Source organism: Dicentrarchus labrax, unplaced genomic scaffold, assembly GCF_905237075.1.
Source record: "Dicentrarchus labrax unplaced genomic scaffold, dlabrax2021, whole genome shotgun sequence".
Classification (NCBI taxonomy): Eukaryota; Metazoa; Chordata; class Actinopteri; family Moronidae; genus Dicentrarchus; species Dicentrarchus labrax.
In genome coordinates, this window is record NW_026136716.1 from 6,929,413 (window position 1) to 6,954,759 (window position 25,347).

General features: G+C 42.1%; 1 protein-coding gene and 1 long non-coding RNA gene across 4 annotated transcripts; both read right to left on the reverse strand.

Moving 5' to 3' along the window:
* Window positions 1-155: 155 nt before the first annotated feature.
* Window positions 156-3,711, reverse strand: LOC127378400 (transcription elongation factor A N-terminal and central domain-containing protein). 2 transcript variants are annotated; one of them, XM_051427218.1, is made up of 2 exons: window positions 3,550-3,711; window positions 156-1,488 (listed from the first exon to the last, which is right to left on the reverse strand). In XM_051427218.1, the coding sequence occupies exon 2, from the start codon at window positions 1,481-1,483 to the stop codon at window positions 485-487; it is 999 nt and encodes a 332-aa protein (XP_051283178.1). In that variant the 5' UTR covers window positions 1,484-1,488; window positions 3,550-3,711; the 3' UTR covers window positions 156-484. The 2 variants fall into 2 exon arrangements, with proteins under 2 accessions (XP_051283178.1, XP_051283177.1); XM_051427217.1 differs by lacking the exon at window positions 3,550-3,711 and adding an exon at window positions 1,614-3,539.
* Window positions 3,712-15,247: 11,536 nt separating this feature from the next.
* On the reverse strand, window positions 15,248-21,140 carry LOC127378427 (uncharacterized). 2 transcript variants are annotated; one of them, XR_007888047.1, is made up of 2 exons: window positions 21,056-21,140; window positions 15,248-16,856 (listed from the first exon to the last, which is right to left on the reverse strand). It is a non-coding gene; the product is annotated as an uncharacterized LOC127378427 (long non-coding RNA). The 2 variants fall into 2 exon arrangements; XR_007888046.1 differs by lacking the exon at window positions 21,056-21,140 and adding an exon at window positions 17,522-18,107.
* Between the last annotated feature and the right edge of the window lie 4,207 nt (window positions 21,141-25,347).

Genomic DNA, 25,347 nt, shown 5'->3' on the forward strand with positions numbered 1-25,347 from the left:
TGTTGCACAAGTCTCTTAAAGTTGTTTTTGTTTTTAACCAAAATGTGTCATTTTTTAATTGAAAAATGAAAATGCTTTGCTGATTAATTTACAGCTGATCGACTAATTGATTGATCAATAGTTGACTAATTGTTTCAGCTAGAAGCAGAGGTGGCAAAGGTACAGACCTTCTTTATTCAAGTAGAAGTGTAGATACTTGTGTTAAATAAAAGACTCCGGTAAAAGTAGAAATACTGATTAAACTTATTTACTCAAGTAAAAGTGAAAAAGTACACGGATTTACACAAAGTATAAAGGTAGACTGTTGGTTTCTCTGAAGGCCATTTGTACCGGCTGTTTCTGTGCAAAGCTAACTGAAAATCTAAGGAGTAGAAAGCTCAGATGTGTGTAAAAGTAAAAGGTTATCAGACAACAGTAATAAAGTATTTGTACTTTGTTACTTCCCACCTCTGTATGGAAGCAATATGAAACCATTAATCTGGATTTAGAGGCAGACCCAGCCACTGTGGTACCACTGCTGTCCACACCTGCTGCAGGTCACAAAAGTCATCGCGTCCTCATCAGGGCCGCCCTGCCTCACCCACGCGGGCAGGAAAAGGGTCCCCCTGGACACCTGCGTCACCCTACAGTCTGACCCCCCACACTTTTTGCAGTGGATCTTCTGCGTCGGCGTCCCCTCTAGCCCTTGAGGAAGCTGCCTTTCACTCACACCGCGGGAAGAGTACTCCTCCCTCAGCTGCCGGAGCTCTGCGCTCGCCATGTCCTCTGCAGACATCCGAGCGAAGGCCTCAGGCGACAGCGAGCCGCTGAGGAGGCCCTGGCGAAGATGTTTGTTTTTAGGATTCCTCAGGTTGGCCACCTTGCTCCTCACACAGGCTTTGTATTTGAGCTGGCTGGATTTGTGGAGCTCGTGGATGTGCTGCTCGATGTCTCCAGCCAGCTCTGCAGCGTTGTGCTGGTCAGGAAGTTCGGGGCAGAGGGCAGCGAGGAGGAGCTGGACGCATTTAGATCTTACAGATGAGAAACTACAGGATGCAGATGAGCTCCCTGCAGTTAAAGACAGAGTCTGGAGGCCATCTTTCTCCCCTGAGGATGATGCTTCTTCTTCTGCACTCTCCACCCTGCTGTCACACGTCTGTGCTGAGCCAGCCTGTTTGGAGTCTCCTCCACCCGCAGCCTCCTCCACCCAGCCAGAGAGCTCAGGACCCTCGCTCTCCTCTGTGCATTTCACACCTCGTCTATCTTTGCTGTAATGTCTCTTCCACTTGGACAACAAGCCCTTTGCTGTCTTCTTCACACTGCCATCGGGGCAGGTTTTCAGGAGCCTATAGAGAACTTTAACAATGTCCGTCGTTTCCAGCTGCTCTGCTGTGATGAGCGACTTATCAAGGTCACCAAGGAGGGTTACAATGTTCCCATAGCTCCTGTCTGCGTTGGATCTCTCTATCTGCAGAGCACAGTGGACTATTTCCTTTGCATCCATGGTGGCTGCAGGGAGAGATTGAAACTACCTCATCTTTCAGAAAAGTACCAATAAACATCTGTAACTACACAGCAGTATGCACCACTCAACATGTTAAAACATTGCTTTCTGTATGGTTCTGTTGGTTTACCTGAACTTCCTCATGGTTTGCAGCAACAAGCAGTAACACAGAAAAACGCCTACAAGGGAGCAGCCATGTTGGATCTGTCTTCAAAACAGGAATTACCTGAATTCACCTCTAGATGGTGCTGTCGACTTATAGAATTAGATGCTCAGTGAAGATCTTGAAGGGTTTTTCCATAAGTTTGTGCACACAGTTTGACATGTATGACACCTCTTTTTATTAGATTGTTTTTCTACAGTTTGTGTTTTGTGTCTGGTATTGTGACACAATAACAGGGCCTCACAGTTGTGCTGTGATTCTGTGACTTTATGTAAAGATTTTGGTGTTTGCATTTGGCTTTTCAGGTTATCCCCAATTCAGAAACCAAGCTGGATTTCTGTTTATTTTCACAACTCTGGATTAACGTCTGTGTCAAAGCACAGGATGAGTTGAGCACGTAACCCACTATCCTAGGGATTAGGGTATTCAATAAAGAGATAATAAGAATGTTCACGGATTAATGGCTACACTTTACTTTTTTTTCTGGCTGGTTGTGATTTTGCAAGAGCTAAAGGGTTGGATGATTGGATTCGGCGTGCAGAAACATGCAGTCGTGGTATACAAACAACCAGGCGGCCTCCAGGCAAGAATTCAAGAGTGGAAGGTATCTCACAACAAGATGAGGCAAGATCCCTTCAGCTGTTGTACAATTACATGTTAGGGGGGAAGAAGATGAATGAGTGTTTAGGATAATTCATGGTTGTGGAGTTCGGACAAGAAATGTTTCCGTGCATGAAAACCACTACAGTGGACAGACTAGTTTGCAGGTAGTTGTTATTATGACCTCAGAGCCAATGAGATCGTTTGACATAATCACACACTTGAGAGTGACGCATGTGGATGAAAATATCGAAAGTCTGGGCGGTTGAAAAGTTACACAGATATTCATTTGACATGATTTGAATCGGGATCCTCCAAAGAAATTCCAGAGTCCAATTTAGGGACTGTATGCAAAGTATTGGGACTGTATGCCTCACTTTTTTTAAACTTTAGATCCTTCTCAGTGAGTTTTCTTTGAATCTTCCAGTTGACTTACTTTTCTCAACAGAATATTCATTATGATGAAATGAATCTTGGGTCAGAGAACAAAAACCTGACCCTAGAGCCTCTCCTGCTCTACCAAAAATGCCAGACTGTCCCTGCCAAATTAATGTCAGTATCCATTAATCTGTTATTCTGTTTAATAATTTGGTCAAAAAAATATCATAAAAATAGTGAAAAATGATATAAAAAGATATAACATGACGTCTTCCAATGTCCTGTTTTGTCCAAAAAAAAAGAAAATATTTAATTTAATAACATATAAGACAAAGAAAAGCACCAGGTATTCACACTGGGAAGCTGGAATCGGATTGACTAATTCAATTAATCAACTTATTGTTTCAGCTCTATTCCCCTCCCTTGAGTGAACAAAACCCACCCCTTTTTCTGACCCCTCTCCATGCCCTAAACATTTTCATACAGTCCCTTTAGAGAGATTTCGCTCTAAAAGACAAAATATACAAATAAATAAATGAGCACTGTGTAACCTGAGGTATGACATCACCCTCTTAATCGTATATTAAAAATCAGCCTTCAAGATTCCTGCAGCTGGGGCCAATAGCGGTGGAGGTCCTGAGGGGAAACTGATACGGTATCTCTTGGTATAATAGCTTCTGGCTCTCAAGTCTTCAAACTGCAGCTTTTAAAACCCCCAAATGGAAGTCGAAGCTTTCAGGAGGCTTTCAGCAGCGTTAATGTTTAACTTTTCTTCCCCGGGCAGAAAAGTGTGCTGGCTTAAGGAGTTTTCTGTCGGTGTATCCGGCAATGTGCAATGTTGGATACTCAAGTTTGTCTTTGTGTTGTCGTCTGTTTGCTCTTTTGGTTGTTGTTAAGTGGGCTCTGCAGACTGAGGGTCCCCTACCTCAAACTGTGTGTTGCTTCTATGTGTGTGTATATAGATGGGTGGGGTCCAGCTGGGCCTTCAGCGAGCACATGTAAGAGAGAAAAAAAGAAAAAATCCTCTTTCAGCAGTCGACACACCGCAGACCCCCTGCCTTTTGTTTCTCCAACCTCACGTCTGGAATTCCAGAGAACGCACACAAGGCTCCTTGGGATCTTATCAAATAATTTCACTGCTGTCTGTATGCACTTGTATACTTCTTATCTGTGGGAATGGAATTTTACCAGCACGGTGCCACTGTGACGCACATTCGTCAAGAGGTGGCGCTCTACGCACTGTGCTGATTTTCATTGGAAATCTATGAGGAAGTGGAGTCCTGCTGTATCACATCCTGCTTTTGTTGTCTCCGCCTCTTGTGCAGACCACGCCACACTTGACGGCGTGTACGCATGAGCACACACACAGTCACCCACACACACACACACACACACACACAGAGAGACACACACGCTACCCCGCCCTGAGCTTGAGAAATCCTGAAGAGGAGGGAGGCTTTCTTGTTAAAGTGATCAGTTTCTTCATGGGCAGACATTCATGACAACATGGTAAGTCCCTGCAAGATCCCCCTCTACAACCTGAACACCCCCCCCCAAACACACACATTTATCCAGCACAAGTGCACATCAAGCAACACAAAATAATAAAAGGTATTCTCAAAAATGGTGAATCATTAGTTGTGGCTGTAATGTGCCCACACTATGAAAGGCTTTTGTCTTGTTCTTGCTCTGTCGGTGCAATATTCAACCTACTTAGGGACTGTACACAAATTATTAGGGGGGGAGGGGATGTTAGAAAGTTGGGAGAGTTATGTATTTTTTCTTTTTGCTGAAGGGGTAGTCTGATGTTTTTCTGAGAGCATTCTCTTGCAGGATTAATAAACAAAAGGACTAAAATAGTTTCAAATGATGGTTCTAGTGTGCACAGCGGGTCATAATACCAATTAATCTGTTTTTGCACAGATTAAGCAAACAAAGATAATGAGGCAGTTAGTGAGCATTAGAGGTGCTGGGGCAGGAGGGCGATTTTGTTACTTTCAGGCACAGCCAGGCTAGCTGTTCCCCCCGTTTCCAGTCTTTATGCTAAGCTAAGCTAAGCTGAACAGCTGCTGGCTGTAGCTTAAGACACAAGAGTGGTATCGATGTTCTCCTCTAACTCTTGGAAGGAAGCGAATGAGCTTATTTTCCAAAATGCCAAACTCTCCCTTTAAGTTTTAAATTTACAGTACACCATTTTCAATTCTTTTGGAGAAACAAGTTTTATAAGTGAAATGCAGTTGTTATATTATTTAGTTAATGGGTGCACGGTATTGCAGTTTTAATAAAGTCAAGAGTAGGATCCACATGAAATATTAATAATGCTGGGGAGGGTCTTGCAAAAATTAAAAAAAAAGGAATATAAGATTGAAACCTGCCTAATTTCACACAGAACCTTGCTGTGTCTCTATTCCGTGGACGTTAGCTGTGATGCTGGGGGGTTTTGTTTACGTCGTCTCTTTTAACACAGTGGAGGTTCAGGACGGCACAGCTGCTGCAAAAACACACGTGAGACTGTGGTTTTTCGTGCTCTGAGAGCCAAATCAACCTCTTTTTTGTGTCTGTGCTTAATGCTTTTGACAGAGGGGGTTGCCTGGCTGCTCTCTACCCATCACACCCACCCATCATGACCTTGAGCATGATCACAGATGACTGGATTGGACGTTTTTTTTTTTTCGACCTCTTTGTGTTTCTTTTCTCTCTGTTTCTGCCACAGGGTTCCTTCTGTTTTGACTGACACCCTGAAAGATTTCTGTGTTTCTCGAGTTCCTATTTTAGGTGTTATAAATTAGACAATGTGTCACAGTTGTAAGCTTGTACTTATTAACAGTCTTGCACTGCTTCAGGCAGGAAATGAGACTCTATAAACAGGCGAGCAACAAGAAAAAACAGTTTTGTCTGTTATGGTCAATCATAACATTGTCCTTTTGTGATAAAACTCTTGTCCAAGCAAGAAACAACAAGGAAGTACAACTGATATCAGCTTGTTTGTGATTTTCTCAGTGGAGGAAAGAGTCGAATGCATGATCACAAGATACAGTAACTCTTCAATTGTTTGTGGGGAAACAGAGCGGTTTATGTTGCTTCTGGCACAGTAAGAAACTGAATTTCATAACACTTCTGGTGATGTGATGCAACGCTTCTCTTGGAAAGAGTTCAAGAGAAAGTTGAATCTTTCAACTGTTAGCTCTGCAATAATGTCATTGTCAACTAACAAGCTCTGTTAACCCGCTATACACCAAAGGCAGTGACCTGAAAACATTAAAATAAAGTATGAGTATTGATTTTAATACATGACTTTCCCAGGAAGGATGTGACGTACCAATCCTCTGTGGTTACAACCATATGTTCCCTCCGGTGCACAAACAAATATCTACACTGATTCATCACATTTGTTTTCCCATGAAACCCCCTCTCCCACGCACACACACACACACACACACACACACACACACACACACACACACACACACACACACACACACACACACACACCAACTGGACACATGCTTGGCCTAATGGGAAATCCTCCACCAGTGGGCCCTGGGTTACAAATAACCACATCCTCCTATATTGCTCACAGTTGTGCAGCATCTACTGGACTAACCTTTGTAATGTGATCACTGTGGAGGGGTGAGGCTGCAGTGCAAACTGTGCACAGGTGTGTGTTTGGTTCAGCTGTGGGTGCGAGAGATAAAGTGGCACCAACAGGAGTCTCAGTCCTTCCAAGTGAGCAGTACGGACAAAATAGTCTAAAATTCTTGAAATTGGAACAACTAATTTCTCATGACGGCACGGTAACAGATGTCAGTAACAGTACACCGAAATATCTGTGTATAACATTACAGTGTATTAAACTGCATAAGGTTTTCATTTGTAAAACAAAGACTGTTATTTCCTCTAAGTTACATAGTTGAGCTTTAAATCAACTAAAGACAGTATCATCTTTTAAATGTCATACTTTTATTGGAGAGATTTACATGACTTTTTCTTTTTAACTTAATTTGACTTCAGTTGACTTTTGATGTCTTTTATTTTATTGTACTGGTTCCACTTTAATGTCTCTTGTTACTGTACATGTTTTACCATTTGATGCTAATCAGTTGCCTTTGTGAGGCCCTTTTTTCTTGATTCTTGAAACCTATGAATATTATATTCCATTTCTGCCAATAGACCCTCCTAAATGTTACACACTGGACCTTTAAAGTATAAATGCTGTGGTATATGGCATTGGTCCATGCTACGTACTATTATTATTATATTTAATCATAGTCATCTTCTGCAGAAATTTTGTATACAAAGGAAGAAAAAAATCATTCCCAGACACCTCTAATTATAACCTAACCACAACCATTTCCAACTTTATTCTCCCATCTCTAACTTTAATCTTCAGACTAAACTCAACCTTCAGGTGAGGCGGACTGATCGCTGCATTTCTATATGACTGTAGTGGAATGTCCAGGTCATATAAATTCATACACAACTTCCCTGTTACCCAATAATGAGCTGTAAACACACAGACAATCTGCGCAGTTAAACATCTACCTGTATGACAAGGTTTAAACAGGTGCGATCAAGTAGACTGAAGATAAGCGCTGAAAGTGCTATTGTCTGGAAGGGCGGCACCCTGTGTGTAAATGAACATTGTACCAGAAGGCTTTTCGTCTCTCACTCAGATAAGCAGCAGCTAGATATCCAGGGTTTGTTTGTTTTTTCTCTCAACTTTGGTATTAAATCCTGAGATGATTCTGCTGCTGATTAACATGAGAAAGTCCCTCTGCATGAGATAATGATAAATGTATGTTGCATTTTTCAAGTTTTGGTGCAGGAATTATTTCAAGTGAGAGGATTCATCTCTGTACGATGCAATGATCCAACTTGTGCTCAAAGTATTCCTCCCAAAACGGAAAGGACAGAGGCAGCATGTACTGTCCTTTCTACATTTTTAGCCTGAAATCTCCCCCTTTTCTTCCCCCCACCTCCCTGTAATTTCCGTTGGGTGATTGAGTCTGAATTCCAGATATCCCACAGTTAAGATTCATGGGCCTGCGGAGCGCGTGGACAGGACACTTCTTAACCCCTTCCACCTTTTATTCTTCTCTTCTCCCCTCTCCCCTTCTTTCTCCACCTTCTCTTTCTCCTTTATTTCCTGCATTTCACCTTCCTCTCCTCTCTTTCTCCTCCTCCACGCCATTGCTCCTCTTACTGCCCCACACATTCCTCCCCTCCCTCCCACATCCTCCATTTCTCCTCTCGGCGCCTGCCCTCTGTTTCAGCCGTCTGATGGATGCATGATTAGGAACTCGGAGAATCAGAATTGGTTAGCCGCAGGGCTGACATACTGTTTGGAAAGAGGAGTTGAAGGTAGAAAAAAAGTGAGAAAAAGTGTGGGATGAGGTGTGTTTTCAGACTGTGATTGGGCACAAGCCATGGGAATGTACACACACGCACATTTACTGTATGCATGTGTTCATGTGCACGCTCACACACGCTCCCAAAAATTCCTGCATGGTCATGTGGCAAAGATATTAACAGCCAACTGAGAGCAGGAGTCACCACATTGCTCTCTTTTACCCTTAGAGTAATCAATAAAGAGACACACACACACACACACACACGGACAGACACACAAACACACACACACACACACACACACACTGTTTAGTTTAAACCATGAGATGAGAAAAAGCTGTGGATGGATCATGTGTGAAGAATGGGTGTTATAGCACCTACAATTCTTTGGTCAGAACAAAAATAATTCACTGAAGTATCTTTGCATTAGCTCTTCAGTGCCACCATATAAGAAAAGGGTTTAAAGGGAGACTGTTACTTTTCACCGAATAAATAAGACAATGAAAAGTTAAACTCATAAGCAAGAATACACACTCTTTCTTATTTTATACACTCTGGATTTTTGCTGCTACAGCCTAACTTGGTCTGGTATGACCAGTAGCATATGTTAGCTAGTGTTAGTAAACTGTAGATGCTGTCAAACTGACTTTAATGAGTATGTTTGCTAACGTTTACATTACATTAGCATGCGACAGATGAACATGGTGATGTCTTTAAAACAGTGACTGAAGAGAATCTTGGATAATTAAAATTCATTATATCACTATCTTGTAATTACCATCTGTGGCCACAGTGGCCGCTGTTCAGCAGACGTAATGTAGTTTTACTTAAAGGACTCTACTTTTTTGTTTGGATGGATTGCCATAGAATTTGGTTCAGATCCCTTCAGGCTGAACTTTAAGCACTCTGGGGACCCCATAGTCATCATCAGGTCAAAATTTCAATTTGTAAAACATTTTGATTTATGAACAAATATCTAATGCTAATCAGCAAATGTTTGCATCCTAATGTGCTTAACTAAGACAGTGAAAATGGTAAACATGACCATGTTAGCATTGTCATTGTGAGCATGTTCAAAGAAAAAAGCTCATAAGTACTGCTTCACATAGCTGTTAGACAGTGCAGAGGTCAAGCAAACCTCTCCAAACATGCACCGCATGGACACACACCCTATAGTCAAGATTTGTTTAACTCTGGACATCACACAGATCTGATGACTGGCTGTCTGAAGGCAGGTCCTCTCCTCCAGTCGTGTTACTTTTGCAAATAGTTAACCTCTGAACCTGCTGAACATGTGGAATCTTTGGTGTGATTCGCAAACGTGACAGAGGAAGGTGGTGGTCATTGAATTTCAAGCCTTTCTGCAACTCTATTCAGAGGATGAAGGCTGCTCTTACAATGAGGTTTGCACGATGAAACACACATGCACATACACTAAGTGGGGACATCTGAAGACAGAGTGCAGGTCATGCTCTTTTCATTCCCCTTGGCTTTGAACTGAAGTCCTTTGTTACTCGGGTTGATCTGAGGTAAACCACAACGCAGCCTCTCACTTCCTCGCTGTCAGCCAACATGTAGCACTTGTCTCATTCCAAAAGGGGAACTTTAAAGTAAAAAAAACACACACACAATGTGCTGCTTCACAGCTTAGAGGAAGTAACATAAAACAGGAAAATGGTGAGAACTTGTGTAGTCTACAGCAAGGTGTCATATCTTGTTTTACTTAAATCAACTGGAAACAGTTGCTAGCAGGGCTGAAATAGTCCAACTTGCTAAATATTTTGAAATAAGACCTAATAAATTTGATTTGCATTGACAACAAGTGATATAATTTCATCAAATGTGTAGAGAAATTCAATTTGATGCACAAAGCAGGCGCATCTTTTCACAATAATCTATTAAAGCAACAAAACGTGGTTAATCCTATGAGCATCAGTTGATTCTTGTGTGCCCAACCTCCTTGTAAGCATTAAAGCTTAGACAAATATAACCTCTTTAAAAGCCAGCAGTTACGTCAGCTATTGAGAATTAGTAAATTACCATTTTAGGCCATTTTGTTTCTTCATCTGAACATACCAAAAGAAGTGCGGAGACTCCTGGGTTAACTGTGTACTCTGATACTGACAGTCAGTGAAACACAGCAGCTGTGGCCAGGGGTGGAAAAGGGGAAATGTTTTCCCCGTGCGGTGCAAAGGTTCACAATCTGGCTGCCTCGACGTAGTTACATAACAGTGAAAAAAAAAGAGGCAGGAGATAGAAAAAAAAAAAGAGCAGAATGATAGATGAGTGAGAGAGAAAAAAGGGGGAGGAGGGAAAGAAACCAGATGATGTCATGCATTTCATAGTAAAATAAGGGGATCAAGTCAGCAGGGCAAACACAAACATCACACTTTTTGCCTTTCTCTCGCTCTTTGAGTCAGAGCGAGACGCCAAGACACTGAGCGACAGCAACAATGCGAACCACGAATTTCAGCAGATGTGGCAGACTGGCCTTATTTGGCATCCCAGGGAAGAAAAAAGGAAGGAAGGAGGCGAGGGCCAAAATTCCACATCAGGTTTTTATCAAACCAAGACTGATGTGGAGTCAGCAGCAGCCTTTAAACCCTGGCTACAAAAGCTGAATAACAATATCTGGAGGCCATTTTGAGGCCTGAAGTCTTTCCTTCAGGTAAATAAAGATAAGGTTCTGACCTCTGATAGTTTGATACGGAGCTGTATTCTTAACTGTACAGGTAGCAAAGAAATAATGATTTGGAGCACTCCTGAGTGATAAGAAAAAGAGGAATAATAGTTTTAAACTGCAAAAACACACTTCCAAAGCCATCTCTGAGCTCATGTAGAGGTTTCTTTGTCCGTCACTGATTTGGTGTGGCGACCTCAGAGCACAAACAGTTCATTTTAACACATAAAGACACATTCAGCCGCACACATCTGACAAAACAACCAACAGGAAACAGAACAGACACCTCCTTGTCTGCTCTCTGCTCGCCGTTTTCAGAAATAGCCGCCCCCGCTGTTATCAAGCCTGGGTCACACTTCCTGTCTTTCTGCAGTTCAAATTTGTGCAAAGGCTTCTGGGTAAGGACTGTCGACGCACGGTAGGCACCGCCCCCACTCCTGCGCCCACCGCTGCTAGCAGCAGGAAGTCAGCGCTCCCACTTCCTCCTCTTCGAGGGCGAATGCAGAAGTGGAGATGGTTTAGGCAGGAGAGAGTTCGCTCTCAGTTCTCTATATGAACCTCTTCGTCGTCCTCTTCCTCTCTGTTATCATTTCTGAGCCCATTTTGTTGTCCAGTGCATTCCCACAGAGAACTGGCAACGCATTAATTATGATAACACAACAAACTTTGAGTTTCATAAAAAAAACATGCATAAAACATACCACATGCACACAGAATATCGTCTTTCTACAGTCAATAATTTGCTGAGTAATCCATGAAAAAGGAGGATAAGATACCAATTTCTGCACCTATTCCAGAGTCCAGAATGCATTGCAGAAAAGATACAAGGAAAAGTATCTTTTGAGCAATGAAATGCTGTGAAATAGGAAGTAAAAACAGCAGAAGAAAGATGAGACATGTTGAAGAAAACTAGATGCTCATTACAACACATGCACCATGATGCACTGAATTACATGAATAGTATAGCTATATAAGACAGACTATAAGTATCCAAAGTTGGAACTTCTTTGTGTTCATTGATTTCAAGATTGGGTTAATCAATCAATCTGGCTAGGTCACCAGTTTATCCTGACAAATGAAGACAGACAACTATTCACACTTTTTTTCTCCAGTTAACCTAACCTGCATGTGTTTGGACTGTGGGAGGAAACAAAAGCTCCTGGAGGAAATCCATGTAGGTTACGGGACAATGCACTAGTTCTTTTTGAGCATAACCCAACTTTTAGTCCTCATCCCTGACATATTAATTAATTAATACTTGTGCAATGTGATGATAAATGTGACAAATTGTGAATCCACCCACCATCAAATGCGTAAAAAATATATTTCTGTGGTTAAAACGGTCACCTGCAGCATTTAACTGGTAACCTTTTGAGCATGCAGTAAAATATTACTTGCCTCAGTTATACAGTGGCGACACCGTGTTTGGTCTTAGCGTTTGTCCCGAGGGTCGCTCTTTGACCATGAGCCAATTAAAACAAAACAATGACAGCTCAGTGTCAAGCAGGTTGTTGACTGCCTGCCCATTAAGCTACCCTGCAAAACACAGCAGCATTGAAACTACCAGGATTGTTAATACACCCACACATTGCAAGCAAACATGCACATGGGTGACATATCCCTGTGAAAACTGCACACATTTGGAGGTATATTTTTTCCTATTTGTTTCTTTTTTATGACATAAAACAAAGCAGTAATATATTCAGAAACACAATCCTAGAGAACATGATGGATAGGACATGATATTAATGAAGAATAGGGGTTAAAAAGTAAATATATTCAGCAATACAGTTATGTGCTGATATCATATAAGGAGTTAGATACAGTTAGATGCTGCTGGGTGACTTTTTAGGCCCAAGCTTCTGTCCTCGCCTTAATAAGCACACCATCCCTCCCACATTCCTGAAACAATGACTGCTCTCTGTACCAAAACAGAGGTTCTTCAGCTCAGGGGCGTGTGGTTGAGCGAAAAAATCCCTCTTGATGTGGTAACATATTGTCCTTGTAATGGGAAGGTTATCTGGTTGGTTTCAGTGTAACAGAGGAAGGGACGGCCCACATTCTTTAGAGCTGACCTCATGCTTGAAAACCATTTTACCTGCTCTAAAAATGGTGAGCAAATCCAAAAACCAGCTGGGTTTCAGAAGGATTATATGTTACAACACATACTTTCTCTAATAACTGCTTCTTGCTTGTTTTTCTTTTACTTTGAGAATATTCTTTGCACCTGAAAACAGGAAATTTTAAGATTTCAGCCATAATCTCACCTATAACTTCTCATTAAAAGTGGGTGAAAGATGAATGGAGCTCAGCATTGAGTAAAAGAATGCATACGCTCTTAATAAGAGTTCCTCTTTTCTGCAAACAGTGTGGCAGATGAACCCACATTTAACATTCCTTGGAGTTTCTGGGAGCTATTTGAAGAAGAAATGTGACAGTATTTATTTCTCACTTTCTCCCTCTCTCTCTTCCCTGAAAGAAGCCCAAAGTGTCTGTTATCATAGCTTCGATTAGCAGAGATAAGGGGCCAGATTAGGAGAACACAGAAAATGGGAGCATTTGTGTCCAAATATGGTTGAATGCTGGCACTTGGCGAGAAGTGTGAGGTAAGAGCGACAGATTTGAGCTTGGAAGTCCCAAAAGGAAAAAGCTTATTCATTCGACGCCCACGCTATGACAACAAGAGAATGGACCCCCGACCACAGGTGGAGTCTCAAACCAGTGACACTTCAAACAGTGAAAAGGCGTTGATAGGTCTATGCTCCGTGCACCTGCTGTGCACAAACAGCCGGCTGGTTTTCAGCCACAAAGATGCCCTCACACATTTTTTCTGGCTGTCCGGGAAGTCTCATGCATATTAATTTTCTTTCTCTTACTTTACCTGCCACAGTCAATTCATCACCCATCTATGCGCCACACACACACACACACACACACACACACACACACACACACACACACACACAGAATGAACAACAAAGGCTGCTAATGAGCAGGAATGCCCACAGATCAGTGAAACAGCACGACAGCTGTCGCAGCAGGGGGTCCTCTTATTGGTCGGCTGTTGTCCGCAGCTAACGGTGCCCCCCAATCAGACAATGGCACGCCTGGCTTTTCCCGCCACGGGTGTGTTAATACTGTACAGTGAGCGACAGAAAAAAAGAACAACGGGCAGAAAGGCGCTCAGGGGAGGTAGGAGGGGAAGGGGATGATGCTACAAGATGAAAAACTTTCTCTTTAGCTATGGGAATCGCATTAACAGACAGTTAACTGGACCATTATCAGTCGAAGGCAAGAATGACAGTACACTTCCTATCTCAAGATAAAATGTTGCACATTGCAGTTTTAAACGCTACTTCCTGCCGTTGTGCCATTAGGACCATTTCCAAGAGTCAAGTTGAAGCTAGGTGAATTTTGCTGAAGTCTTGTAGTACATAAAACTTTTCTTAAAGCATAATTAAACCCACAAATTCTGCAAATTCCCTTACCTATTTCATCATGGTTAGGGAGGGGCCAGAGGATTCAGCTGAACATATATAAGTTACACATCCCAAGAATCTACAGTGCAGCCACAAAAAATGTGACACAGTTTAAAGCCACAAATGAAAATGAAGGTAAATGGTATTTAGAAATAGGAAAATCAGCCACATGCTAGCTGTCTCTCTGCTGATAGCATGTAAACATAGGCCTATTCTGAGATTTATACTGGGGAGTGAGAGCATGCTGGAAAATGGGCTTCAAATTCTCTGTGGCCAGAAGAATCTATTAAACAATTTTACTGCCATAATCCCCCTGCTGTATAATAAGCAGAAGTGTTACTTTCCACCATAGTGCACATGCCCAGTGCTTCACATAGCCAACAAAACACAGTCGTCATTCATAACATCCCAAACATCCAGAGATTTATACGTCACTCTTAATTCACATACAATGTGTGTGATGACATAAGTGAAGCAGAAGCGGTTACAGTAATTCCCATCTGCTGCAGCGGCTTGGTCTAATGTCTGAGGAATGCACAACAGGAGACGTTTGGCTCGGGGAAGAGGAATGTTCGCAATTATGGCTGGTCTGAGTGGACTGGGTTTGTGTGTGTGTGTGTGTGTGTGTGTGTGTGTGTGTAGTGTGTGTGTGTGTGTGTGTGTGTGTGTGTGTGTGTTTAAAAGGGCCAAAAGACTCACAGACAAAATAAAAGAGAATGAAATGTGTCTTGATGGGCAATGTCTAGTTAAAGGTTGATTCAAAGATAAAATGATGGTCGAATTATGTGTGTGTGTGTGTGTGTGTGTGTGTATGTGTGTGTGTGTGTATGTGTGTGTGCGCTCCCACATGCGAACCACTCCTCCACAATTTGCCTGCCTCCACGGTGCCGCTAGATGATGAATGCAGGGATTACATAAGATGAGGTCTGATTGGCTGCTTCTGAGCATGACAACTGGACAGGTCTCCACAGATGCATCCCGGTGGATTATGGGTAATATTGGAAAGTTGCATTAAGGACAGACTGTCTGTCTGACTGACTGTTTTTTCTGTGTCTATTGATATTAATAATCACATTAATACAGTGGCAGGGCTGTAACAGGAAAACAAAGAGAAAAACAATGAGATTAATCTTTATTTGTGCAGCAGCTTCCAAAATAAAAGCCCCACAGTATTAGTGAAATAATAAACAGAACAGGGGAAAAAAGCATTTTAATGGTGGTGTTGAGAGCAGATTATATAAGATTATATAAGAGCATGGATGTTAAAATGCATTCAAAAAATGTTCTTATTGGATTGGTTTGCTTTTTTTCCATTTTTCAAACAACTTTTTCACATGTATGTTTGTGAAAACAGTGTCTCAGCTTAATTTCCCATGACAGCAGTTGACCGAAGTGGATCAACAGCACGGTATACGTTAAGATCTCCATTCTCTTTTTTGTTTGGGTACAACAGGATAATGTTTCATCTCAGTACCTCCTTGTTCTTATCACCTGTACTCTCCTTCCAACCACATCCTGGGTCTGTGAACCTGTTAACTGGCAACTTTCAGCCCAATAAAATCACAACACGAAGTAATGTACAGAGTCACACAGTTCTGAAATCACTAAGCAACGTCTAACGTCAGCACAGGTTAGTTAAATGGTTTTGTGCTTGTTGAAACTAAAAATAATATTACAGTTTTTAACAAGTAAGCAGGCCTATATCCACTGATTTCTTAGCAACCACAAATTCTTAATTCAGCTCACCTGCATTTGCTAGCAGGCATGTCACACCCACTCTTTACACTACTGGGAATGTCTGACTTGTCAGAGAGAGAGAGAGAGAGATAACAAGCCCTTGTACTGCGTGATAGTGGCAGGTCTGTGCATGTTTGCCCCATATCTTACAATGCAAAAATACACACACACACAAACACCCTCACACAAGCTGAGAGCGAGTCCAAACTCTCTCCCCCCGAGTCTGAAGCAAATCAGCGGATCAGCTAGTTTGAGTCGCAGCCATCGATTTCTCGGGCCATCTGCTCACTTTTGGCCCCGGCAAGCATTTCCATGGCAACGCAGTGTTGATAAATGGAGGAGAGTCTTATTTAAGTCTGCAATCTGTTCATGTGGTGAAGTTAATTCTCCGTCGCTTCCTTTGTATGTTTATTAAAATGACTGCCGGTGGCCGCTGATATGGCCCAACAGAGATGAGCTGTAATCCCGGATCAACATTTTCATAACACAGGGGAAGTCGCTTTAGTTGGGAACATAAACACATATTTCTTTCAGGAAAGAAAAAAACTTGTCATTGGTGTCCGTGGATTTTTCAGGGGGTTTTTTTAATCAGGTTTTAAAGCAGTTGAAGGCATGGAAATCACCAAAATCTGATCTCAAGAACCATCCTAAAATGGCACCTTCTTTGCTTTTTACCCAGCTGTGATTATGTTTAAATGTCGACCAGATCGCAGTATCATTTAAGATTTGGAGGAAGTTTACACAGTGGTTTTGACAATGCACCCTAGGCCCTGCAAACAAAACAGAACATCCCCACCGCTGCTCCAGTTCCCATGAAAACAGGTTGCTCTCCTTTTGTGTGTGAGGAGATCCTCTTTCCCGGTGACCTTTTCTCTCGCATTTTCACCACAAGTTTTCAATTCCTCAGAGGTTCGTCCACTCCCACTCGTGTATAGCTGCTTTATTTACAGATTACAACCTTCAGTCAAATTCAATAGTGGTGCAAACCTGCAGAATGAGAAAAAAAAGTGTCACTAAGAAGCTTATTTGTGAGGTGTTGAATCTCCATCACAATGCAGCACATACTGTACTCAACCATGACTTGGAACGTGTGTCTAACCAGTTTTACTTTAAGATTTTAAAAAAAGCTTTGTGGGAGTTGTTCAAAATGGTGTAAAACTGATATTTGGCTATGAGATAATATGTTTGTATCAACATCACAGACCTGAATTGCAGGGTGAAGTTTGTCGCCTGTTTCAATAAGCAGATCTAATAGTGGGCCTTCAGCACTTTCATTTATAGTTAATTGTAGACTGTCTATTTAAAACAGGGAAGAGGATCTATAAATAATACTAAATAAATACTGTGGTTCCCCAGATTATAAACTTCTTGATTGACTCTTGAGACTTGCAGAGACTCAAAGCAGAACTGTATGTACTTTACTTCTAAAACGTGGAAGTGATTCTACAGCTCAGGGGCCGTTCCCTTAATTATGCACAACTTTAAGTCTTAATAAAATTTAAAAGGATGAGTGGTACTAAAATTCCCCCCCTGTGCAGTGGCCATGAACAGGAAAATTGACTATGGAAACCAAAAACTTCTATCTATCCTTCAGCTCATCTCCTAATATGACTACTCCTTTAATGTGTCAATTTTAACTCCAGTAACGTTACCTCTTTGTCAATAAAGCAGTAAAATGACAGCTCCTCTTGAGTTGGACGTTTTTCTTAGCACGTCTGTGTCCTTGCTGGGACCCCTGCCTGCCAACTCAGCATACATGTGGGTGAAAGTGTCAGACAAATGCTTAAAATATAGGTAAGCTCTGTCAACCTCAGCTCTGACAAGCAGGAATCAGAAAGGATGGATTGTACAGCCCTGAGGTACATCAAACCCCATCTCTGCGACTGTCTGTCTCTGCCTGTCAGGAGTTATATAAGATCCAGCCTGAGGACTCACTCACACAAACATGAGTCTGACAGGACCTGCATATCTATCTGAAGTATGTGGCAACACTCTGCTCTATCTGATCAGCATCTTGTCAGGGTGGATTAGTGTGTGTGTGAGTGTTTGTGTGTGTTTCCTTTGGCAGTCTGGTGGATGCTGGGGAGGTCAGTGCCAGTTAATATACTTTTTGATTTGGTTCGCTTAGCAGTTCAGTTAACACTAGGTATCACTTGGAAAAACTCAGCACAGCCAGTTCATTATTTAAATAAAATTGGAGACTTAACCTTTAGCTTTAAGGCCAGGTTTGGCTGCCAGTCAATTTGCATTTCAAACATTGTTCTCTTATGCTAACTAAGCTCATCCTAAGCTCTTGCTGCTGTCAGGAACGTGCACAAGCATGTCCTTCTATTGAAAGCAATGGGGGGGAAAGCAAGTCGTCACTGTGCAGAGAGCTTTCCCGACATGCGGCCTCACTGTAGCTAGAAGCACCAGTTGTCCCATTTATCGGCACCGAGCCCGGCCTTGCAATCCAACCATTTCAACCCTCTGGCAACCAAGCGCTCCTGCTGCCGAGCCCAGCCCGAGCCCTGATATGACATAGATGTGCAAAAGAGAGATTCCATTTAGCAGCGCTGTTCCCGTCACTGTGCAAATTGATTAGCTTCTAATGGCTACGGGTTGTGCATGGGGCGACCTGTCTGGTGGATGCAGGAATGCGAGAAGCTGCCAGTCGCTAACATTAGCCTATTGTTTCCATATCAGATGCTGATGAGCTGAAAGAGACTGCATTGTAGGCAAACTTGAGGTTTGAGTTATCTAATCTCATCACCCTGTTAACTTGGAGGAATGTAAATGTGACATGAATCTGTTGAAACGGTTGTATATTCATCCTCCAGCTTAAAGACTCTGTTGTACCTTTTGAGATTGACTTTGCCTATTTAGCTCGAAGCTGTTTAAAACCGCTCTCATTTGTCTCCACTCATTGTCACAATGTCAACACTCTTACTGAACTGTTTCCTTTAGTAAGACGAACATGACTTCAAAGGCAGCGTATACACTCTGGATTCACTTAGTTTTTTCCATGCTATGTTAAACTGATAAAACCACTTTGTTTGGTTTAGGTCTTACAATCTTAACTACTTAACTGAACATGGCAGGTAATTACTTCAAGCAGCATTATTCAACAACCCTAGTTTTGCCCACAGGCTGGAACGGTTCAGGTACAGCAAGAGTTTGGTAGGAACCTAACCTTCCCACAGTGGATTATCAGAAAAATCAAGATACAGATGAATAAAGTACGTGCATCTGCACATTTAGTATCTGAACCGTGCAAATCACAGACAGGCACACTGCTTACGTGTCCAGTTCTTTTGCATCAGTCACTAGAAGCTATTTCTAAATCTACTCACAAAAATATTATCCAAATCCAGAAGTCATATCTGGGCCAGAAAAAATCACATTTGGTCTTCTAGTGCCAGAATGCAACTGAAATTGGCCTGCTGGGCGTTCAAAAAGTTCTTCCAAGAAGTTCAGCTTGAGTAACAGAGTAGCTCATCAGAGCAGACACCAAAACACTGCTCAGTTTGTAATATGAGACTATTACAACACGTTTATGTTACAAAGCAGCACCTTGCTGGATGATCACATTGCTTTGTGTAAAAAAAAAGATGAAAAACTGTGATCAGTAGATTTGCTTGAAGTAAATTCAAGTCTTTGTGTCAACCTGAGGGAATAGGAAGCCAGACAGTCCAAAATGGAGGATGCTCTGTTGCACCATCCGCTTTCACTCTTTAACATTCCTCTGTGGGAATATAAACCACTCCACAAAAGAGGAATGAATACACCTCTATATACATCTTCTTCTGAATCTACTGTGTGAACTTATCGTCTCATTACCAACCAAGATAACTGTCAGTTATTAAGCTCGCTAGATAGGTTTAATTATTTTTTTAGAAAGGATGTACAATCATGAGAACAAAATGCCAGAGGGAATAAACAGTACAGAGGAAATAACTGTAATGAATGACTAGCGCTGGCATGTTCCTCGCTTACTAGCACGTTAGCAATTAGTTCCTCAGCTACAACAGTTCACCACCTCTGCATGTAGTCCCAACATCACCAAGCCTCTAGCACCAAAATGTGTGTCGTTAAAAGACCAGTCTGTAGGATTTAGTGGCATCTACCAGTCAAGTTGCAAGTAACTCAACACCCCTTGCGTCTCTATTTGATGACCTGGGAGTGAGAACAGGCTGTGTAGGTGCAATTACAGTGGCCACAGAAAACGGGAAAGGCCCTATCTACAACCAGTGTTTGGTTTGTCTATTCAGGGCTACTGTAGAAACATGTACAACCTGTCTCTAGATAAAAAAAACCATCTCATTCTAAGGTAACAAATACACAACAATTCCTATATTTAGGTGAAAACCTATGAATATTATGTTACATTTCTGCCAGTAGATCCTCCTAAATGTTACACACTGGACCTTTAAAGAAACTAATTACACAAAGTCAGTCACAATCTAGCAGCATAATGCATAATGGAAAAATACAGTTGAGTCATGCTCAGGGCTTCAACTCAGGAAAGCAACAAAAGCAAATCTCACAGTGGGTTTTATGTTAAGATGACAAAAGGCTGAGGGGACCTCACACAGACTGAGAAACACTGCAGACAGCAGACGACACATCTCACTCCTCACATACAGCCTGTATGAACCCATCCAACGCTATCAGGCTCAATGTTTTGTAGCTTCTCGGGCTACGAGTGCTCTTGTGTTTGGGAAGATTTGTTATGGAAAGAGAGCGATCGAGGGTGGGCCAGTTTCTGGGAAGCAACCCTCCTCTGACCTCTGAGAAGGAGAAGCTGGGGGAGGGTGGGTGAAGCAGGAGAGGAGGATTCTTTGGAATTGTGGCAAGCCCTCTTTTTCTCTACGCCTCCTCCTCACCCAACTTTCTCTCTCTGTTTCTCATGTTAATCCTCTGCTATTTTGTCTCAAATTTCTCTCCGGAGCAGAGGGCCAGATAATGTTCATAACAAGCTGCAGTGTGGAGAAATACTCCCTCTTAATCAAATAAAAACAAAGGGGATATTGAGTTGGGATTCACTCAGTTGGCTCTCACTGGTGAATATTTTGGCTGCAGGAATAAAGCAAGTTTCATTTTACACATCCCGCACTGAAGGCTTCATTCAGCTGCTTTTGTTGGACTGAATTAATTATCAATGCAATGTTCTAAAAACTGGAGAAATCCAGTTTTTCTGCGCTTACCTGCAACCTTAAAGCAGGCTTTAGGGGGAAATATCATCCAACGATCACCTCTCTTGTCCATCGATTTGTTTTTCCGGGATGGCGGGGGCGCTCTAGCTCACAGCTGACATTCCCTCCACTCCCACATCAGTTATTCCCGCCTACATCCTGCGAGGTTCCGAACTACATCGGAATGCTAATCTATTGTGTAACAGATGGGACGAAAACCTCAGTTTTCGCCGGGCCAATATAAACATTTACATTCTGATGAGAGCAATTTCAGAAGACGAGGCCTGTAGGGTTTTTCACTTCTTCTCTGAAGTGGTTTACCACGTTTTATTGAACACACACGCCAGAACAAAACAAATATTTCAGAATTGGCTCGTATCAGAAAGTGAAACAAATGTGTGCTTATAGGTTGGTTTTAATAAAATCCTGCACAACTAGTTCACCAAATTGCAGATCTCTACTCTTTAAAACATGTCTTTGCATAGATTATATACACCGTAACACAATAAGTTATTTAAACTCCAAAAAATTGGTCAAACTGATATATAAAATATAAATTTTAAGTCACACTAACTCAATTTTGTAAGTTGAAAACATTCTTAATTAAGCAGCTTTAATTAGTAATTTTAAGTGACACAAGCTTAGATTGGAAAGTTACATAAAACATTCCTGATTAAGTACTTTCTTTCTTCGAATTAAATTAACAGGTTTTACAGTTTACAGTATGCATGCCAAACAAAGATAATAGAGATTTAGTGACTGATTAAATGTGCTGCTGTTAAGATAAAATCATTTCAAAAGAAAATTTGTCTTAATTTCGTCATGGTGAGACAATCCAGACGACAACAACGCCGTGCCGAAGCGTGCCCGCCAAGGCTCTCCAACAAGGCGGTTACTGCGCACTCCTAACACATGAGCACTGACGCCATTATTGCTGTAGTGCCCATTTTGGCGGAGTGCCTACGCTGGGGCGCACAGAGTCTTTTAGGAGGCAAAATGGGACACGAGTAACAATGGGGGCGTGGGTGGCATTTGGAGCTCAGCCCACGGTGCCAGTTGCCAGAGCAGGTCATGTGCCCGATCTGAAGACAAAGAGGGTGAGTTGGTGCTCATCTGGGCAGGAGTCCAGTCGAACTTGGATTGGGACGGTGGAGGTGGGGGGCGAGGGAATGTAGGCACACGTCTGACTAAAGCCTTTATGTAGGGAGGGGGCCTCAACGGACAAAAAGACACAGGGACCGGCTGTTTCCCCCTGCAAAGACGGAGGGGCACTCAGGCATCTGGGATTCTATTCACCCAGCAACGGCTCAAATCTTTAAAGAGAGCATTTTGGGGAATTACGACAGCTTGCGGGAAGTCCTATCTGCTGACTTACAGTACAAGCAGAGCACCATTAGCATGTGTGCACCAAATAACAGCGACTGTGTGCAACCACACGGACTCTCATTAGTCATCTCTCTCTTCTCATTGGTTCTTCTTCAGACGTGTGTAACCTCTTCACATTTTGTCCCTTTGGCTTGTTTTCATGGGAACTATCTACCGCTATAAACAAATGTTCTGCCCACAAACCTCCATAATTAATGAATCCAGACCTCAGAACAACATGGTTTCACCTTTGATACTCTGATGGAGGAAACTTGGCAGAAAGGAACGCAGCTGAGCCAAAGACTTGCACCCAAAAACAGGAAGAGCAATCAGCTCCTTGACTTCCAGGTGCAGGGGCAGAATAAGTCCAGTGGGTCTTGTTTTGGAGGACTGAACCTGCAGAGGCCTTGAGGGCTAGTTTCTTTACACAAAACTCTTCCAAAATTAGATCGTTATGGTTTCTTCTTGGGTTTGCGAATATTAAGACATCCACAACACTAACAATCTGTTAGCTCACATGCACACTACTTTAATCTCCCGAGATAAACCGCCTCAACAATAGACACTGAACGTACTTTTACAATTGAGATTACTATGTACACCGTGATTAAATCAGGTCTTGTTATCTTTATTGATTGGGTGTTGACCTAGATTACTAACACACTATCAGTGAGTCACAGTCTGGGAAGCATTACTGCTCTTTAAGTGCAGCAATAATTTGTGATTGTAGCCCATGACAGTTAAGACAGTGATTTGATAAATCAATGAAGAGCCGACACAACACGCAACTCTTTCTGTAGATAACTGAGCTCATTAAGACTACCGATTTAACATCCAGCAAGTGAACATCTTGTTGTCCCTGCAGAGCGAGTTTCCACATTAGCGTCCCCACACACCCTTATGAGGGAGCATTAATGCTCTCTGGATGAACACTATAGGTGAGACACATTTATCGTTTACAGCGAGCATCAAACGGCGAAGGGCTGAACATCATTTAGGCCACATATTCATGGAGACCTTGCATGTCTGTTGCCATGGAGACAGCGTATAGACCTCTCTGACTTAAGCCATGCATGATGGGGACAGAACAGTCACTGCTTGTACCAACTGACTGCTAGGTGGTGTATATATTTGTCAGAAAGTACAAACATGGCCCTCGATGTGGTGAATCTTATGGTATTATTACATAACTTAATTTGTGCCTATTTTGAAGATTTTAAATCATTATGTGATCTGACCGTGCTGACAGTATGACGATATTAGCAGAACCTTTAAGACACCATGAATCATGTTGATGTGCAACTTCCTCCTTGTTATCAGCTCTCAAGAATCATTCTTTAACTAGATGCTCTGCAGTAAAGATTTTACATCCTGTGACATTTTAAAATGAGGCAAAACTCTTTTTTTTACCTTTTAAAATGTCATACAAACTAATTCTGAAACACAGTAATTACTTATACAGAGTGAGAGGAAGTAAAGTGCAGCCAGACTTCCCTTTTTGGACCCACAAAAGACCATATTCTTTTTTTTTATTTTTTAAACACAGTGCTGGAAAGGCATGCTGTGACATTCAGGAGGAAGCAGAGGAAGCTGAGCAGATCTTGGCAGTGATCAGGGCTCATTCTTCCAAGAGGGGTAAAAACCACTGAGAATCCTGACATGGACTAAGACAAGAAGAATTTATTTTGCAGTGTTGTGGGTTTGGGTTCAACGACTGACCTTTGGCAGCATCAAACTGGACAAAGACTACATCTGACAAATCACTATTCACATTAAGTGTGGGTTTGGTTGCTGAGACAGAAGAAATCGACTCCAAATCAATTTTGCAAACTACTGCGATGATAACAAATCTCATAGTCAGTTGATCCCTCTCGGGAAATTGGATTCACTCGCTGCCAACCACAACAGGGTCAAAGGTCAGGCTCGGTGATCCAGCAGATTTGAAGAGATTCAACAACTATCTCAATGCAAACACGGGAAACACACTCACACACACCACCAAGCCTTCATAGAACTAGATGCTGGGAAAAAAAACATGTTACTATGCTAACACACTTTTATCAAACCTGCAACTTCCTCCCAAGCGACTTCAGGCATGAAAACTACCTCTTAAAAACCTTTGATGTTTCAAAAAGCCATGTAATAATATCTCCATTCACTTGGAGGGGAAGGTGACAACAGGTTACATTCTGCATCCCTTTTTACTGCGATAACATTTGTGTTTTGCCAAACCGAGCGATCTCAATGAGAGTATTCACTTCCTTTAGACAAAACAACACGTGGTTCAGAATTCCTTGGATGCCTGGAGAGACTGGTAAATTAAGGTTTTGTGTTGTGCACATCTGTGTCGACGTCCTTGACTGTGCTGGATGGTTGACAGCAAAGGCTGCAGCTGACCTCGAGCTCCACAAGATATAAACCAGCTCTGCTATTGTTTGACATAATTAACTGATACATTTAAAGGAAACCTCAAACTGTTCAGTATCTCTCTCATCTTCTTTCCTCGTCTCACTCTTCTAAGCACACTTAAGTACAGTTTACATTGTGACGATGAGGCTCATAAGGTATAATACATTAATATGAATGATATTATGCAGAAGCAGATTCCATTGCAAGGCAAAGGGTTGGCTTCTTAAACCAAGCAAATTCCTTCATGATCATCCAACTTTCAGCGGAGGGAAAATAAGCCCTGAGATCAATGACATCATTATATTTCTATGCACACACCCCCAGCGTGCCATTCTCAGATGTAAAAGCTCCAATAAATCTCAGGATGAGGCAGAACTTTCCGCTAACGAGGGGAAAATCAGCCAAAATCTCGCTTTTAAAATCTCTTGGCATTCATGAGAGAGCGTGTTTGGGTCCGTGGGCATTAATGCAGGTGTGTGTGTGTGTATGTGTGTATGTGTGTGATGCTCTGTACGGTATAATCCTCTATT

What these genes read in the sequence shown, in the direction of transcription:
- LOC127378400 (XM_051427218.1), bottom strand. Translation starts at nt 1,483, where the DNA reads ATGGATGCAAAGGAAATAGTCCACTGTGCTCTGCAGATAGAGAGATCC.